Source organism: Pleuronectes platessa, chromosome 7 (genome assembly GCF_947347685.1).
Source record: "Pleuronectes platessa chromosome 7, fPlePla1.1, whole genome shotgun sequence".
Classification (NCBI taxonomy): domain Eukaryota; kingdom Metazoa; phylum Chordata; class Actinopteri; order Pleuronectiformes; family Pleuronectidae; genus Pleuronectes; species Pleuronectes platessa.
Window position 1 is genome coordinate 9,263,535 of NC_070632.1, and position 20,748 is coordinate 9,284,282.

At 40.4% G+C, this 20,748-nt stretch overlaps 1 protein-coding gene across 1 annotated transcript; it reads left to right on the forward strand.

Moving 5' to 3' along the window:
• The first annotated feature begins 3,796 nt into the window (after positions 1 to 3,796).
• lrrc4ca (leucine rich repeat containing 4C, genome duplicate a) lies at positions 3,797 to 5,740 on the forward strand. The gene has a single exon (XM_053426984.1). It carries the CDS (start codon positions 3,797 to 3,799, stop codon positions 5,738 to 5,740), a length of 1,944 nt encoding a protein of 647 aa, XP_053282959.1.
• Positions 5,741 to 20,748: the final 15,008 nt, after the last annotated feature.

Genomic DNA, 20,748 nt, shown 5'->3' on the forward strand with positions numbered 1-20,748 from the left:
CAGGGTCAGATGATTATTTATCAGGTTCTTCTTAATGCAGATATTCTTTAGATTTAAAGCTGACTGACTTTATATAAATACACATCCTGAAATGCTGTTTTGTCCTTTGTGGTGATGGACAAGGCATAGGTCATTGTCTTTGTCAGTTCCCATCACAACACTATTTTTTTAATTTATACTTTTTCAAAATGTTAGGATTCATATGATTCATGTATGACTTAAAAATGATTTACAGAATAGTCAAAGCCTTTTTGTTATTGAAGCGATTTTAAGTCACGTGTTTCTAGATGCAGCTGTAAGAAGAGCTGAAGACTGGTGGTTGCACAGGAGAGCTGAACAATATCCAGCCGGGCAGTTGCTGTATTTATTAGTATTGATTAGTTGTGTCATGCAAAAAAGATGGGCTTCTTGTTTCTATAGCTGCCAATGCTAATTCCCATTGGCGTCCTTTAAGTGGTCTGATGGCAGATCCTCAGGGAGGGTTTGTGGGATGAGGAGTGAAGGGGTCGCTGGATGTGACTACACCCTGATGTAATGAGTAGTGCACCACATATGATCCCTGTCCATGGACCTAGACAGTTCATTCAGACCGGGCCTTTTAACTCTGTCACTGCATTTAAAACATATGCTGTGTTTTCCATATAAAAAAATACTTGTGAGGTGCAACTGTATTTTGTGCTAATGCAGCACAAAGGACTTTACAGGAAAAGGTCAAATGAGATGTGTTGAAATCAGCTTGCATTCGTGTGTAATGATGTTGCCAATAAATAAATAATCTCATTAGACACCAGTGAGTCTATTTCAATCACAATTATCTCAGGCATAAATAGACTTTTTTCTCTATTGTTTGCTTGTTTTGTTGCTTCTTTTGCTGATGACACCCACTTTCACATTCCTCCGCTCGCAGGCAACTAAAGGGACTAGCTGGAATTTTCTAATCACTTGACAAGATGTGTGTCTTTTTGTGTATGTAGCCAGATACCAAATTCCTCCTAATGGCCATTCTCAGTTGGAATTATCTCAATTACAAAAAACTGAATTCATTTCAGAATGGTTGCAGCTTGTCTTCCATCCTTCTTATCTGGGTCATGATTTACTGTCCCCCTACCAGAGACGGCTGGCAGTTGATAATATGTTAGGACAAAAGTTTGGGGGAAAAAAACACATTCTATCCTTAATCTCATTCTCCTTATCTGTCCTTCATCTCATTCCTTCACCGCACCACGTAAATCCAATTTTGATGCTTTCATTGTAAGTACGAGGACGTATTGTTTTGCTCTGTAAATCAGCTTCATCTTTTCTGCTGCCACAGTTTTGATTCCGTTTTGCTGATTCATTGTTTATGTATTTTCAAGGTTTGATCCGTTGAAAAGGAGGACGAGTAAACAGCCAGATACAGAGATTTCTTATCTGAGAGAAGGCTATTTACTAATCATCAGTTTGCAGGATAGATTGTAGTTGATCAAGTTTTTGATATAACTTCACCTTGAAATATCTGTGTCTGACAAAATGAATGTGAAATCATAAATATTCGTGAAATGTTCAGCTTCATTATTCTTATTCCTGACAGGTTCAGTAGATTACAAAAAGAAAAAAAATCCTACGTACCCTAGATTGTAATTTATTAAATTGTTTCATGCAAAGGTTTTAATTTCCAACAAATTAAAGCCGTAATTTGAAATGGGATTTGAGCCTCGCGTTTGATCCCTGTCACATTTGTCTGGTCCCCGGGATGAAAACACTTTCTTTCACCAGCCTCCAGCTCTGGCTGCTTGGAAATTTGAATTTTGTAATTGAAGAATTAATGGAGTCATTAATCAAGCAATTAATCAGTAGTTACAGTAATAGCCTGACGTTCACAAGTGAGGCGCTTTCTTTTGCAGATTAATCTGTGTCAAACATACTGTATAGAGACAGAAAACACTGTAATCCCACAACCTCGGTCGTGTTGCTTCTATTCTGTTCCAAAACCAGCTGCCGAGTTTATGCGGTGACACTGTTAAAAATATTTCAAAGTGAGGTTGCAAAATCTTTTTTTGTTTTGTTGTGTGAAAGTGGGTCAGCACCACAGGTGTCTTGCTGCTGGAGCTCACTGGAACGACACTCCGCCACGAGAGAAATGGAACATTCGCAGTTTACATAATATGGTAGAAATTCAAATGAATATTTGAAACACTTCAAACCATTCCACCTTACATGTGGCCTATAGCTGCTGGTAGCTTATGTTAGCATGTTAGCCTTTAACCTGATTCTACTAATAGAATGTTGACTAATGAAGATGAAAATACTTCACCCATGGTATTGTTTTTTACTACTTGCTGACAGCAGCATAATATTTTCTACGTGAGGAAATCATTCATAAAGTAATTTCAAAATTTGATAGAGTGATCTGTTGTAGTTGCTATTATATGTAAACTGCAGGAACAGTGATTCATAACTTTTTAAAGCAACAACTTGTGACACACATTCACTCTCATCATAGCTAAGCTCTTAAACACGTGGCACTGTCCTGTCAGCACATTATTATTATTATTATTATTATTATTATAATAACAGATCAACAATGAAAAGGGATTCTGAACACTGCAGAGTTGTGTTAATTTCTCTTTTCAGTGTCAGTGAATAACATTGTTAATTTTTGATTTCCTCACGAGAATACGCTCTATGAGCCCTCAGAGCCTGTGTCTCTAAGGGCTCTTATGATTATTTAGTTTCTTTATTGGAAATGGAGATGTGAAGCCATAAATCAAATTTGGAAAAGTACTGTAGATATTTGTAGGTCAACAAAACATGTGAACTACGAATAAAGGATGAAATACAGTTAGTTTACAGCTTGGCTGAATCTCTCGCTGAACCTCTTCCCTCTCCCACTGAATCCAGTCTCTTCCCAGTTAACTATCAAATATAGGATAGAATGCAAAAAACAAGATGGTTTCAAAGAAGAGATAAATAATATAAGAAAAACATGCAACTTATATTGATCAGCATTCACCTAGCTCAATATTAAAGTGAATGCAATTATTTCTTAGTATTCTGGGATATAGTTTGTTCTCAAATGTCTGTTTCCTCAAACAAATCCCCCCCGTTTCCTTTTGCCTTGCTTGTTTCACATTCCTGTAGCACACATGCCTTTGAGGAACTGTGACTTATAATCAGACCTTTCCAGATATCTCAACTTGATGGAAGGACTGGTGGGTGGCATCCTGACGAGCGTCCTTATTATTAACGTCCCCCCCGTCTCAAATATAAATCACAGAGCACAGCAGACATAGCTGCTTGTCTTCCCTCCCTCCTTCCCCCCTCCTCCTCCTCCTGCAGAGGTGCAGCGCAGAAGTTGCCGGCTTCATTGTGATTTTGTTTTATGTGGCTGGGATTGAGAGTGCAAGGACAGTGCACCCGGAAAACAGAATGGGATACAAGGCACTCAATCAAGATGCAACTTTGTGTGTACGGGTTCAGGGTATATGTGTGTGATTATTATAGGCTACAACAGATACTGTACAGTCATAAACAGAGTTTGATATGAGGCACTCAATCAAGAGACAACTTTCTGTGTATCGGTGGACAGTGCTTTCTTTTATGCAACAACAGATACACACGTCTAAGGAATATTGTTTGGTGAAAACTTTTTGGGGGATTACAATCTCCTGTATACAATTGTTTATACTGTAAATCCATTGCATATTAGAGATATACATTCAATTGACTCATGTATCTCCTCTCTCTGTCTCTCGTTTTCTTCCAGTGGGCCCAAATCCTCTTTCCAAAGAGTGGAAGACCAGTCAACGAATTATGAATGTTAAACAAGATGACCTCCTATCAGCAGCAGCAGATGATGCGAGGTCCTAGGTGGAACCGGGCCTTGTCCGACCCTTTGCTCGTGCTGCTCCTGGCCCTCCAGCTGCTGGTGGTGGCAGGGCTGGTACGCGCTCAGACGTGCCCCTCCGTCTGCTCCTGCAGTAACCAGTTCAGCAAAGTCATCTGCACCCGCCGAGGCCTGCGGGATGTCCCCGATGGCATCTCGACAAACACACGCTACCTGAATCTGCAGGAAAATCTCATTCAGGTCATAAAGGTGGACAGCTTCAAGCATCTGAGACACCTGGAGATCCTGCAGCTGAGCAAAAACCACATACGCAAAATTGAACTGGGTGCCTTCAATGGACTGGCCAGCCTCAATACCCTGGAGCTTTTTGATAACCGCCTCACCACCATCCCAAACGGGGCATTTGAGTACCTGTCCAAACTAAAGGAGCTTTGGCTGAGGAATAACCCCGTGGAGAGCATTCCCTCTTATGCTTTCAACAGAGTGCCCTCGTTACGGCGGCTGGACCTCGGGGAGCTCAAGCGGCTCACCTACATTTCTGAGGGGGCCTTTGAAGGGCTGAGCAATCTACGCTACTTAAATCTGGGAATGTGCAATCTGAAGGAAATTCCCAACCTTATTCCCCTGGTGAAGCTGGATGAACTGGAGATGTCAGGGAACCAGCTATCTGTCATCCGGCCTGGCTCTTTTAAAGGACTCATCCATTTGCAAAAGCTGTGGATGATGCATGCCCAGATCCAGATCATAGAGAGGAACTCTTTTGATGACCTGCAGTCGCTAGTGGAGCTCAATCTAGCCCACAACAACCTCACCCTGTTGCCCCACGATCTCTTCACTCCTCTACATCACCTGGAGAGGGTGCACTTGCACCACAACCCCTGGAATTGTAACTGTGACATCCTCTGGCTGAGCTGGTGGCTCAAAGAGATGGTGCCAGCAAACACTAGCTGCTGTGCCCGCTGCAGCTCCCCCACCCACCACAAGGGACGGTACATTGGCGAGCTGGACCAGAACTACTTTCACTGTTATGCTCCTGTTATTGTGGAGCCTCCCACAGACCTAAACGTGACCGAGGGGAGCGCTGCAGAGTTGAAATGCAGGGCCAGCTCTCTGACCTCGGTGAGCTGGATTACGCCGAACGGCTCCATCATGACACACGGAGCGTACAAGATCAGAATCTCGGTGCTGAACGACGGCACGCTGAACTTCACTAACGTCACCATGCAGGACACAGGCACATACACGTGTATGGTCAGTAATTCTGCCGGGAACACGACAGCCTCCGCCACGCTCAACGTGTCCTCGACGGAGAACAGCAGCTTCAGCTACTTCACCACAGTAACAGTGGAGACCATAGAGACGCTGCATAATGAGGGCTTCACCACCAGCGTGCAGCAGAAGGTGGGCCCCACCCCCTCCGCTGGCGCCTGGGAGTCCGTTTCAGCCACATCGACGACGACCACCACGCAGCGGACCACGCTCTACACCCGCGCCACGGAGAAGACGTACACGATCCCCGTCACGGAGCTGGGCGGGGACGGCCTGCTCAACGGCTTGGACGAGGTGATGAAGACGACCAAGATCATCATCGGCTGCTTCGTCGCGATCACGCTAATGGCCGCCGTCATGCTGATTATCTTCTACAAGATGCGCAAGCAGCACCACCAGCAGAACCACCACGCACCCCAACGCACTATTGAGATCATTAACGTGGACGAGGACTGCGTAACGGGGGGCCAGGGCATGGAGGGCCACCTGACCCTGCCTCCCCTTGAGCATGAGCACCTCAACCACTATAACACCTACAAGAGTGCGTACAACCACGCCACTATGAACTCCATACACAGCTCTGCACACGAACCTTTGTTAATCCGGGCCAGCTCAAAAGACAATGTACAAGAGACCCAAATCTAATACTTTTTTCCTTTTTTTTCAAAATGAGACATTATAAAACTGATGGAATTACATAAAACTTGACTGACAGGACATTACTGATGACTGGAAGTGAGGAATACGGCTCAAACGATGGAGAAACGGACTCGTGTTTAGGCAAATCAGTGGCTGGTGGTGTTTGTTCATTGACTTTTGGGATTAGGGTATGTCTACTGTTTCAAAAAGTGTCTTTACAAAACAGAAGTTATTTATTTAAGAAAAAAATATTGTGGTTAAATCAAGAAAAACTGTATTATGCGATTATTTTTTTCAGCACTTACCTCATGTCTTTCTTTTCTCCCTCTCATTTCATGGGTTTGGTTTACTAATAATCTGTCAAAGAAGATGTTGAAGCACCCCCCCCCTGTAAACTGCAGACTTCAGGATCAGATGAGACAGAAAACCTAATTTTCCCCAAGTGTGAAAGGAATCTAGAGCACATTAGTGATTTTCTCCAGCTGTGAATTAAGTGATGAAATCTTTGTGTCGATCTGCAACTAAGATGATTTGAACACTTGTTCGTTCCCGGTGATTGCCAGAACGGTCTGTGACAAAATTTGGTCATAATTCACGACTTAATTATATATCTTACATGTTAGGCACTCTGCACTGCCATCCGTAGACTGAAGATCCTTAATGAGTGGAATATGTCCTGATTCTGCTACTGTGCAGGTCAAGGCTCACTATTAAAAGCATATTTAATTCAAATTAAATTCTATAGATAAACTATGAAAGACACATTTCTTTGTTTTCTTAATGGATATGCAAAGTACCAATTTATCCCCCATGTCCACTTGTTTTCACTCAAATCCCAAGCATCTCAGAGACCTGATAACAAAGAGGAAAAAGTCACTAATTGTATTTAGACCAATTCTGATCCATGAGGGTCATGATACAGGAGCAGCACTAATGGGTTCTTTAGAATTAAGACGATTGTTATTAAAAATATAAATAAAGATGTAAAAATCTAAAGTCATGGAAAATAATAGTAACTTCTGGATAAAGGTTCACTGCCTTTGAATATTCCAAGTGTATAATGGCCTCCCCTTTCACTTAGGATGCTTTGAAACCGCTGCATGTGAAGACGATTGCTTTGAAGCCACCTTTTCATGCTGGGGACCCCTTACCTCGTCCGCAGCACTGCAGGACAGAGTGCTGTCAGAAGCAGGCCGGTGAGCCGGAGAAGGAGCGTAAACCCTTTTTACAGCTGTCCGAGCACATTGCCTGTCATCTGTGTGCCACATTTCGGCATGGGCAGCGCCTGGCAGTCCCAGATTCACACCCTGCCCCTGCCAACCACAGGACTTGGCCCCCGAGCGGGAGGGCTTATGCTGCAAGAAGCTTTGGGAGTGAATGTGTGGGATCGGGCATCAACCAGATGTGTGGGTTGCGTCTGTCCCCCCCCTCCCCTCCCTTAGAGACAACAAAATTTCCATTTTAATTGATGTGCCCATGGGTTTTGAATTGGACACAGCTCCGCAAGCGCCCATACCTTGGAAACCATTTCAAAGTCCCCCCCCCCCCCATCAGAATGGTGCCAGGCGGCAGAAATGCAGAGGTTATGCAGAGGTTTTGTTTTTAGCAGATAGGTGCAGCTTTGGTCCCCCGACAGTAAAAACACGACAAAGAGCTTGTTTATTGTCATGTTTCATTCCGATTTGTCTTTTACATTATATTGAAGGTTTAAGTTACAGTGAAGATGTATTCAGAGGAGAATAACCTCGTAAAAAGACTGTTACAGAAAGTGACATGCATTTTTTGGTGGAATGACATTGCAAAACACTTACCTGAACAATTGGAAGTGGTACTGCACCCAAAAACAAGAGGAAATTGTGGGTATCGGAAAAAAATTGCTGTATAATTAGCGCCTCATTTGTTTGCTCCAGACAGGGCAGGTTTAAACTAGTAAAATATGATATAATACGACAAATTGGTTAGGGTTAGGGTTAGAACACAACGTCATTGGATGGACATAAACATACATGATGTGAGTGCATTCTATTCAAAAATAACTAAAATACAAATATGCTTCCTCCTATAGCTTCCCGTTTTTGCATATTCCAAGTACTGGTGAGAATTAGAAAAAAGGAGCAGTACCAGTTCTTCATAGAATCTCATTTCTTGGGGATGAAAAGACTTGAATGAAACATGATAATAATCTAAAGCCCTTTTCCTACATGACTAGTAATACCTTTGGTTCTCCTGTGATATGTAATGCAATAATTGCATATGTTAATAATCCATGTCTACAACCTGTTTAGTGAAAAAGCTGCAGCAAATTACCTTTTCATGTTTTTGCCTGATACACTGGTCATTTAACATTGGTCATTTGTGAAACATTGGTTAGGGTTAGGGTCCACATTTCCCTAGATTTACTTTCCAAGGAAAATTCAAATTGGTTATGATGGAGGCTATAATGGAAATTATCAGTGGGAAATAGAGTGTGACTGTAGCTACTCTGTATGGAAAACAAACTCTACGTTTCAACATGATTTTATGACCAAGACCATTCTGAGTAAAAATTCAAATGTATCACAACATTTATATTATCTCTGAAAGTGTGGAGGGCAGATTCCTAAATAACAAGAGGTCCCAAAGGGATTTTATAGTCCAAACCCAGTGACATGATTCTGGCCCTATGACACTATTTACCCAATAATTGCACTTCTGTGGAGTCTGGCACGTTTTGTAAACCATCGGCCGCGGATGTGTGTCATTAAGTCTGTTTAAGTTCCTGGTGACGGGATGTGGATCACTGTTCTACTCAGTTGACATAAGAGAGTGTAACCATCTTCCCCTTTTTTGCCTTTAGTTGGAGGTAAATCGTCTGAAAATTGAAATGGTAAATTAGTTGCATTTTAGTCGAGCTGTCTCATGTGTGTAAGATATCTAAATATTTTTGGTCAATGTTCTTTCTTTTCCCCACATTATTTTCTTTTATTTTTCCGAGAGGGAATGCTGTTCTAGTGGTAGATTTATATTAAAAAAATTAAAAAATAATTTTGAGAATAAAACTAAACAAAAACAGTTTTTTTTTAAATTTTGATTTTACATGTGCCAACAACCTGTTCTAAAAGTGAAAAAGAGAAACATGCTGTAAAAGAATAAGAGATTGATTTTCATGTAAGCATTCTTTCATGACCTTTAAAAAGATATGGAGATCGATTATAGAGACCAGAGTTTGTAGTTCATACACAAAATATGGTTAAAATAAACTATTGTTGTTTTTCTGTATCGTCTGATTCTTGTTTTCATCATCCATTCCAGAGAGGACTGACAGAGATGTAACAGTACGAGTCCGAGATAAAAAAAGAGCTTTAGTTCAGTGACTTCTTCTGAGCAACGTTCACACACATTTATAATCTGCAAGTCAATATTCACCAGAGCCTTTTAAACCTGTCATTTATACATATCAATGATTATAATTACATTTACCGTCTTCATCATGGAAAAACTAAGACCAAATATATAAAAGAGCATATTTGAATAATTGCATGTTTTAATTACATTTACTTCATTCAAGCCCTTTCAATTTTTTTTTAATTCTATGACAATGTAGACTCATTATTAATATGATATTGATGTGTTTTTTAACGTGGTTATATATAGACATTCCGTGTTGTTACAAGGAATCCAGTATAAACTTGACAGACTGACATGCAGGGCTGAAAACACATAACAACACATAGCACACCACATGCCGGCACGTATAGAACACTCACTGTAATGTTCTGCCATCTGTCACAGCGTTAGATCGAATTGTGCTTTACTGTTTTGCCACTGTTCATTTGAAACAGCAACACCAGAGCTCGATATGAGACTGTGAATACGTGTGAGCTTTATTTACCACTGACACCATTACTTTGAGAGAAACTTTAATAACTTTAAAAAACAAGTTGGTAAGCAGAGAGAGATAAGGAATACAACGATGTGACATAAAAAACACTGAAGATGTCACGGAGACAATTTACACCACTGACATAATAATTTTTTTTTTTTTATCCTTAAAGCATTATATTCTTATTTGCTTTGTTGGCCATTTTTGAAATCAGAAAATTTGACTATTCAACTATTCAAATATAAAAGCATTTAAGTATCTTCGGCACAGAATTCACAGTAACAACCACTGTGTACAGCAATCATATATAAAGTATAACTCATAAAAAAACATAGTCTTATCATTTTGAATCTTTTAGTGCTGTCGTTTTAAAACTGCACATCCCAGCACGATTCTTATTATCCAGTAAAATCAGGTCATTATACTGGTTTGCCAGCGTGTGTAGAGCTAATAAAACTACATGAGTGAAACATCATGTGTTTGGAATCGGGTGCACGTTCTCCACCATCAGCATTCATGAGCTGCTGTTCAACTTTGCTAATCGGCCAAATAAATTAAGATAGTGATCGGCAGTGATCGCGTCATATCACACAGGACAAGCCAACAGTAAACATTTGGACCAGGGAGTAATTGCCATCTCCTCTGGGCCAATTAGCAGCAAGTAAATACCGGTTGTACAGTAGATCCTCTCTTGAGTTACGGAATATTTGAGTACTTATAAAACTACATGTTTTGATACCAGAGCCTCTTAGAAATAATCAGGATTGGTTTGTGGTTGTTTGATTTCCCGCCATCGCTCTTTCTCTCTCTTTACATCAAGCCCCAGAGAAAAGTGAAATATTGTCAGAGTCATATTACATGTACGGCTTTTCCTCCAGGAATATGTTTCACATTCTCTCTTATTGTTTACCTCCGCCAGCCAAGGAGGTTTTGTTTTCGCCCCTCTCCATTTTTCTTGTTTGCAGGTAAACAGGATTATGCACAAAAAAAAATCGACAGAACAGAGTTCACGAAACATGATGAAGAAATGGGGCCTGGACCGAGAAAGAACACGATACATTTTTGCCGTTGATCCACACAAAGACAGAGATGCAGGATTATTTTCACCTACCAACACTGTGAGGCATTTTATTTCATCAGTTTCCCAGAGCGTGATGCATTGATCTTGATAAAGACCGTATGAAAGGGCCTGATTTCTCTGATTGTTGAGTTATTGAATGTAAGGGGACCGCTGGGCCTCGCAGGGGGTATCTGCTCTCCTGGGTTCTAGCTGCTGAATGGAATACGACTGTTCTAGTTATTCCAGAACAGTCGTAGTTTCCACTGATACGTCTCCATCAAAAGGGCTTTTATATGTGTCTACCTCATGGTGGCCCTTTTCATAGTTTGATAATTGAATCCAAGGCATCGTGCATTTCCCACACACGCATTCAGTCGTGCTTCAGCCAACGCTCATGAAGACCTACTGAGAATCATCACACAACTTTAAAGTCATACAGAGGATTGTTAGAGTCTGCAGATTTACTGTACGACTGATTGATTCAAAAATAAATCCTATAAAACATTTAGTGCTGATCTGAAGAACTACAATACGGCCCTGCTAGCTTCCAGGTAGTCCATGAATTAATCAATTACCATTAGTCAATCTATCATGGATGTGGTTTACCTTGCCCCCCCTCCCACAACTGTGTGTTAACAGCCTTCAGTCAATGCGACAGATAGTGTGTGAGGCAGGAACAAGAGATCGGGGCAGAGTGTTCCTTTGCTTTCCCAACAGGAGGCTTTTATTAGATGCCCTGTGTGAACCCAGGGTGAAGCTGCTGCACCGACTGAGCATCAGTCAAACCAAGTGTATATCAACAAATAATCCCATGCGATGTGGGAATATGAAGATGTTAACATCAGTGTATTAACTGGAGTGAGGAGGAGAAAACAGCATGAAAATGAAGATCTGCTCAAAAATGCATCTTTAATCAGATATATCCAACATTAACTACAAATGGAAACACTTGGAAAAAAAAAAGAAACATTGAAAAACATGTTTAATCCTGAGAATCCATGGCTTTTTTTTCTTGCTGATAGAATGTTTCTCTTATGTGGGAGAAACTGTAAAGCTGTGAATCTACACAAACAATCCTGTCTGCTAAACTCATTTAAAAGTTTGCCCTTTGATTAACTACTTCCACTGAGATGTCAGCTCATATCTGACCTCCTGCACCTTGGTTGTGTAACTGTGTCAGCCAATCACGAGCAAGCTACAGCACGCAGCTCACTCCTTGAGGAAACGTTGCATTATACTGTATGATGCCGACTCGCCTGCCCTTTCAAGTGCATGACAGGTTGGTTTTATATTTTTATACTTTAAATAGTTGCATTGAAAACACGGCCCAGGGCCTTTTCCACTGGCTCCTCAATAATGCACCATTAAACTCCTCATTTTCTTATTTATTCTGTTCCTGAGGCTCGGGTAAATTAATGGGTGCTTAATGCCAGAGCTCAGTTTGGAATGCCCGTGGGTTTTCTTATGTGTATAATTTACAGTTGTGTTGGATAGAAAACTGTGTAGGACAGTATTTCAGGGGGGTTAGTGAGTATTTTCTTACATTACAAATCAAAAACAAACATGTACTTTATTACAATAATTGGTTGTTTAGAAATTATACATTTATAAATCTATGTTCAAGAGCTACTGTATAGAAACCAACATGATCTGCAGGTTGCTGTGTAAATGCTGGAGATACCGAGAGTGGTGAAACAACAAAAGGACAAAACAACTTCACTTGGCAACGGCCAGGATAAATATAAATCTGTTTTTTAAGCAGCTGCTATTCGTAGAGGAACTCACCCTGCGGTCAAATATTATACATGATCGCTTGAGACTGTCCAACGTATTCAAGATGAAAGCAAACAACTTAATAATCACCAAGGAGCGGTTACATATTATGTCTTAGGTCCATCTTGGTTTTCTTTCCAGGTACGCTACAGATTCATAACCTGCCATATTTCCAGAGATAACAGTTCCTCTTCCTTTAGAAACTGCATCATGGATCAGAATGCAACCGAAAAGCTTCTATTACAGGACTATCACAGAAGATGTTATATAGTAACACTGAGTTCTACAAGTCGCAGATGATTAGCAAGGTGTCTGTGTTTTTACAAGTTCACGTGGAGAGGAAGTATTTCTGATCCGAAGTCAAGGAACTCTGTATTGTAGGCTAATGTTTTTTTGCCCATTTAATAACAAAGACTGTTGATTGTGGAGTAAAATCCTGCCATGTTGTAACAGTCACTGCTTAAAGTGTGTTCCCTGTCCCCAGGTCTACATCATCAGATATGGGATGGGAGGTAAGCAAGCTGCAGTGCACTCTGGGAGCCGGATGCCCGCAGCTATCTCTTAGCTCCTGGCAGTGAGGGATGGAGCACCGCAGTGAGACTGGGACAGGAGCTGTGGCATCACATCAAAGAACATGAGACGAGGCTATCGCAGGGAGGTAAATCCCCTCGTTTGTCACGTTGCTCTTTAATTCACCTGAAGAAAGTGATCGTCGGGTGATGGTGCGATGGCTATTTATACAGCCCGCACCACGTGGGCTGCAGGGTTCATCCCGAACTGAACTACTTCATGCAAATTTCAGCGCTCACTGCTCCACAGGGGAGAGTGAGCAGGTCTGGAGAGCGCCTGAAGCCCGAGAGATGTATAATGTGAGACATATATATAAATATAGATATCGCTCATGTAACAGGGCAACAAAAACGAAGTTTATATGAGAAAACCGTACTTACAAAGAAAGATGTCGTTGAGAATTTACCTTCCCCTCCATAAGGAGATCCTAGGAGTGGAGTGATGTACGCTCAAGGTGACATATTTATTGGGTTCTGCAGGATAAGTTTACCAGAAGGACCCTAAAAAAATGAAAGCAATGCAAAGTCATAATATAGACATAAAAAATATATGTATATATCCAGGGTTACAGGTTCAATTGTGACATCTGAGCTTTAATTCCTTTAAATATTTCCCTAACAACTCAAAAAAGATTTTGGATTCAACACATCTGAATCACTTCACTGTATGTTTCCCCCGTTAGCTATCGTCTGATGACAAATTAGCCCCAAAGGACAACAGCCAACAGTTTCCAGCATCTGGTGTAGGTAGCGGACATCCGGGCATCAATTTAAGTTTAACCTTCCTCCACACTTAACACCTACAGCAATACTTGGCTAAAGTCACCACAGTCTCCACGTGTGCTGCTAACCAGCTGGATACCAAAGCCTGCTCAAACGTGATTGGTCAAACTAGAAACAGAAACCAGAAGAACTCCAGCCCCCTTGCTTATAGATTCTCCACAGAACAACATGACTCCTGTCTCCAGCTCCCGTTGTCTCCTCCAAAGCAGCACATTACTTTTCCAGAGGACAGTCAACAAGTGTGATTACAGCCACGGTGACATCCAAGTCCAACAGTAGAGCTCAGGACATTGAGGTTAGTTGATATATCTGACTGGAGCCTCTGTTCTGTAACCAGGACACATCTGTTAGAGGATGATGGAGGAGAGCCGAGTCACAGCGAAGCTATTGTCACCCTCCTGCTCGGGGAGTACTCAAATTCTGAGCACGCAGGATCCTGAAAAAACCCTCTCCATCATAAAGCGCCGCCTCCCTATGAGGAAGATTACTTTCTAAAGGGTGTGTTTTTTTTTCCGTGTCTGAACTTAGCAGTGAAGCAAAGCACCCAGCTGCATATGTAGACGTGGCTAACCAGCCATGTAAAGACAGACACCCAGTCCCTCGGTTCTCTCCCTGCAGTGATATGCTCACATTTTCACACATGCACAACAGAACACCGTAACAATGACCGGGTTTTGTTCTATGTGGGCGATCATGGGAGGCAGTGTCGGCCCTATCAGTGCTCCGTGTCTGTGTTCCCGTGGAAACTGTGATTGTGGGATGCACCGACTGACCCTGCTCAGCGTGCCCAAAAAAATTTGTCACGCTCAGAGGCCTTTTTTTCCTTTAAAATGTGCATCTCTCACAACCTTCCACTGATCACAATACATACAAATTCAGACATTTTAATTACTTTAGTAACATTTTTTATAACTTTTATATCGGTCCCACATTTCAGGCAAAATTGCTGTAGTGCAAAAATATACGCTATATGGAAGATCATAGATAACAGACTGGAAAATATATATATATATAATATATATTTTTGAATTGCATTGAAACAGTTCATCAATCAAACGCAAGATAATTAACCCTGATATTTTTTCACTCCATCTTTCAGAAGTTGCTGTAGGAGGCTTATGATGCAGAAACTGAAGGCTTTTTATTGGCTTATGTTTAATACGTTTTTAGGGAAATGTAATATTGCTCTGTTGGGCATAGTTGTGAGCACATTTTTTTGTGTTCACGCTGTCTGAACGCATATTCAAAACATCGGAGGATTAATTTGCAAAAAAACATCTTTGGCTGGTAAGGAAACTACACAGCTGCTAGCCTTCTGTATGGCAGTGGGAAATCGATAAAGTTCCAGTGAGGGTTCTCCTTCTTTTGACACTAATCAGCAAATTGGGGGTTTGCGGCTGGTATATTTTAACTGTAACAGTCAGTAATAGTAATGTGAAAGTTACAGTAGGAGCAACCACATTGTGATTGATGTTATAGAACATGAACATGTGTCTATGTCTTGTCTCTCATACCTGAATCATTCCTGGCCCTTTCCTGCAAATACATATATCCAAGCAGCCATTATTTATTCAGCCAAGACGGACGTACAGCTTGACAATGTGGACAGTGCACATAAGACTTCAACTAACATTAACACAGGTCCTTAAAAACAACAACTTGTTATGTTCTGGAACAAAATAATAAGTTTTGCATATAAACACTAAGTTAAAACCTGTTTGCTTTTTCATATAAAGCTCCAAAGTTTAAAAATAAACTGTTCCTTGTTTACTCGTCCACTTCTCTTTGTATAATGGACTGTCAGTAGTTTAATTGAGCAGTGAATTTAGATTTAAAACACTGAAATGCACGATAGCCACCAGCTACAGTTGCTTGTCTGTAAATCTAAAAACATCTGTGCTTCTTTTATAATGTGATGGATTTGCACAGAAGGTCTACGCAGTGGATCCAACATTTTCAAGTCCTCTCCTGATTACACACCACAAGGGTTCTTTCAAGTCATTTTTTAGTCAAAGCAATTCATTATTATTAAAATCAAACATTATGAGACGTATGGAAAGTCTTCAGGTGATGTGGGGGCAAATGGGAAACCTGATAGTCATGTACAGTGAAAATGGGTCATTACATTAAAAAGGAACGATCAATAAAGTGAAATAGAAACCATCTGTTTCTGTCAGCTGGATATTAAACATACTGACGCAACGCTTAATCAGACTATTCGTTTTTTTTTTTAACTGTGACCTTGACTAGAACACGTCATTTTAGCAGCTGAACACTAGGGGGCAATTGCAATACTGGGGACCAAAGATGGAAGAACCATTCGAGGGGAAGCTGCTTTGAAAACGTCATACAACAAATTGGATGTGATTTTAGGAATCTAAATATACAGATTAATACTCACATTACACACTGTTATTACTCAAGTGATATGTCAGTGTGTGTCACAGCTGTGTAGCTATAAGAGGGTTCAGCAGAGTCATAAATATACTGTGTAATATTCTTTGTGTGCCCAGTGCTTGAATGAGAGATACATTCAATTTAAGCCACTTTATTGCTTGCAAACCAAAATGTTTATTCAAAATAAAATGTATTGCATGAAACTTTTCTGAACAAACTGTTAGGTAATTTGCAGTATCCTTACTTTGCCCCCTCCTAAATGAAAATGTAGGTTGGCCCTGGACAACAATTGAGGCGAAACATTACCGGCAAACACATTGTAGGCACTCACTGCTATTGCTCCCCTACTTTTTATTCAGATTAATGCTGCAACAAGTGACACATAAACCGAGGGCTTCATTACAAAGTAATTCAATTCCCTGATGACTCGTATCTGTGGTAAGTATTCTGTCCTCTTTCTGGCGCAGAAGTAAATATTCCTTACAGTATCTTGTGTATCTACCACTAATGTAATTGTAAAATGTGAATTCATGAGTCATCCAGATCCTTTGAGTTATGTGCACCAACAATAATGATCGTTTTAGAGTGATGAATAATTCAAGTGTGATAAATTCAACTTAAATGGTTCTGAATACGGGCGTATAATACTCCTGCATAATGACACACATTGAGTGATTTGATATTATTGGAGCTTATTTCCAATGCAAGGCTGAGGTGAGATACCAGTGGAGAGGCTGGGCTGATTTTATGGTCCGTGATGATGACTGGCAAATGAGATTCCTAAAAATTGCCAAGATCCATTGGCCTGAATCCCTGCGAATTGGGTTCAGTGATTAAATGTCAGGAACAAAGGAATGAAATGCTCTCTCTTCTTTAAGTATTCTTAGCGATGTGTTTTCTGGCAGATGGTACAGTCAAAGGAAAAAAGTAAAAGACCTTATACCAAATCGTGCCCTGGTCTTGAACGTTAGTACTTTCCTGGCAAGAGCAGGAGGACATGTGGGCTGTGCAGAGGTTTTGTTTTTTTCTGCGTTTGTTTGTCTGTTAATTCCCAGGACTATGCAAAAAAACAAAACACTGGAATACCACAAAACTTGGTGGAAAGATGTTGTGTGGGTCAGGAAAGAGCTCCTATTACTTTGGGGCCATCTCCAACTTTGCAAGAGGTATTTTTTCACATTTCCGTTGATTTCTCTGAGAATAATTATGTATCATGATGAGAAAATTAGGCACATTTAGTGGGGTTGATATTCATGAGAGCGATTTGGTGCAGATCCAAGTAAAATGTCAGTTCTAGTGAATTGAAATGTGGTTTCATGAGGGGAACTGTTGGGCTTTGGCAGGGCTGTAATAATGTAATACTGGCGTGAATGGTTTGTGATTAGTGCTTTTGCTCAATTAAGTTATTGTCTCACAGCAACATTATTGGAAGTTCATTGAATTAATCCATCTGATTCTCTGACAGCTCTCAAACGGAATTAAAATCCAAGCAAACGGTTTTTTGAAGCAAACACAGAAGTGAAGCATTCTCCTCAAACATGTGCACATGAACTGATTTAGATCAATACAACAGGCAGCAACATCCTTCTCCTCAGCATGACTCACAGTCTATTTAAGGTATGAAGCTGCAGATATTGTACGAGCTCCTCTTTTGGGCATTTCAAAAACATCATATTGGTAAATAGTTTTGTTGAACACTCAAAAGGAATAACTCAGTAATAATAACTATTTGAATAGCACTTATCTAAACCAGCTTACAAAGGCCTTCACAAAATCCATGGCAAAAAGGTATTCACTTCAGTTCAATTGAATACCTATAGTATAACTTTATGCAGACATTAAAAATACATGAAAATTACATATTACATAATAATACATATGTTATTTTACCGTAAATAAATAAAAGACATTTTGATCCAGACACCTTGACTTTTAAGTCCCATATGGGTAACGCTTAAAAACACTCACTGTGTGGTCACTGCTCTCAGCCTCCAAACCAACAACTCCAGTTTGTAACAGTGTCAGTGTTTTAGATAGACGGCTGACTCTGATTGGCTGATTTTGCATCTGGTTGACCAGCTCCCTTCCCACAACTCTTCTCCTTCATAATGGAATAATCTTTATACCTCTGCAGACTCTTCATCATCGTAATTTCCATACTGTATTACATTACGCACTCATTTGTATTTTATTACATTTCAATTTTATATCACATTTCATTTTGTTACAATGTTTGATTAAGCGCAGTAACTGTATTATATTCGACACAATTATTGCATAATGAATATCTTAATCTCACGTAGAAAGAAGGAAGACAGCACTCTGTAGATGTAATATTAAAACTCAGTCACTTGAGACAGTACGTGAGGCGCTTAAAGCGAACGTCAGCTTAGTTAATCACTTACTGGTCAACTCCTGATCAGATAAATTAGTCTTATTTAGCTCTAAAACAAAGCTCTTTTATATTCCACACACATCTGTTTCATCGGGAACTCGCTGTGCCTTGCGAGCACACATCTGAAGGTCAGGTCTTCAGGGGGGAAAAATCCTCCTAACTGTGCCAATTCATTAATCTGAGGCTCATTGCAGGGACAAAATGTAGTTGGATAATAAATGTCCAGATTAAAGGCTTTTGCAGCCCCAAAGGCATGAAATTTAACTGAAGTCAACCTCTAAATCTTTTTATGATTGTAAGGTATTATATTGAAACAGGGTTCTTTTTTTCTTATATTTTCAAATAGTATATCACCATCCTTTGAAAATAACTCTTATTGGTGCCACATTTTCTGGAGGACAAAGGAACTTATCTGATTCAGGGGGTGGCAACTGCAACATTTTTATGCGACTTATGAGCACAGGGCAAATGTAAGGATAATAAACAATAAAGAGACAAAAAAAGACACGTAAATACAACAATGTGATGGAAAGAAGTTTAAATGAAATCTCCTGAATAGACGGGCATGGAAGCACGCAGCGTAATGAATAAAATCTGGCTCTCAAAGCTTAGTTTGCAGTTAAATACTCTGGTTAAATACTTGTCAGATGGTCTTCCAGCACTGCATCTATTGTGTCCGTGCCATCTCACCGGTTTTTCTTTCTCCCTTTGTTGGGTATGGATCCTTTTGTCAGAGTCACTACATTACAGGACAGAGTCACTCTGGAAGACAGATGGCTCTTATTTTGAAAAGCTGGACTTCACCTCAACCACAGGGCCGATTTAAAAATGAAACAACTGTTTCCGAAGCACGGAGCAGGGATGTCGTGCACTTTCACATAAATTAACCTCCAACCTCAATATTATAGATCTCCAGTAGTGGACCTTTGTTCATGTCGGAGGTGGTAATGAGAAAAGCATCTCCGCAAATGCTGAAATTATCAATGTACATTTCCATTTATGAGGTGATATCTCCCTCATGAATCTAAAATGCAAAACGTAATCAGGCAAACGCAGTCTTCATTACCACTGCCCTTTCTGCTTCCACACAAATCATTACATATTATTCCACTAAATTGTTCTTTGCCGGCTCTCACCACACACAACCACTTCCAACATGGGAGACTGGCCTAATTCTCATTTGCAATATAGATAAGCTTGATAAGTTTGTGTAATGATGTAATGTGGTTGTAAAATGTGTTGTTTTTTTCTCCCCACAGTGAAAAGTGCATGAATCAGTAATGAAGCAGGACTCTGCTCGTGTGCTCAGACCCATTAACACAATGGCTGCCTCCCACATAAATGTGAAATTACAAATCATTATTTTAAAGCCAGTTTCAGCCGCAGTTTGATTAATATTCAACCTGAGAGGAGTTAAGTGTAGTCAACATAGAGTCGTCTGTATCGGATTTCATTTTCTGACTCCATCGTAGATGCAGCACACTACTATGTACTGAGGAGGAAAACAAAAACAGCTCTGAGCAGTAAACTTGTCTTAGTAAATATCTCTCCGATTTCATGGTCTATATGATTTTAACAGTCTAAGTAAGTTGTGCACCTTCACATATTAGCCTTTAAAATAACAGTGGAATACTGGAGCACTGACTTCAGACCAGGGTTTTTTTGGTTGATCAAAAGCCCAGTTGATTTTCCACTGCCTCAAGATAGCAATCCGCCGACATAGCGCCTGACCGCCCTTTGTTTTAAGAACAAAACACCCCTGGGCACTCGATGTTGCTCGAGTGCATTTGCTACGTAAACAACGTCGGGTGTTGCAGGGCCCTATGTCTGGTGGAGGGATGGATATTTTCCCATTGGTAATTATTCTAGACGTCAAAGATGATTCACTTTCCCACTACACAACCCACATAGATTTGACTGTACCACAAATGTAACAGCATACAATATCACACAATGAACAAACAAAAGGCACACACAAAAATAAAAGCACACAAACAGCAGGGGCTAACACAAATGTATCAGTAAATGCACCATTTCTACGCCTCTGTACTAGTACACTACTTAACTGTACTATTCAGTTAATGATTCCTCTAGTTTCCTTCCCAGAACCATACGCCTCCCATTACAAACACGAATAGAAAAACAAACATGACGTAAGTTCAGGCAGAAACAGGA

What these genes read in the sequence shown, in the direction of transcription:
- lrrc4ca (XM_053426984.1), top strand. Translation starts at nt 3,797, where the DNA reads ATGTTAAACAAGATGACCTCCTATCAGCAGCAGCAGATGATGCGAGGT.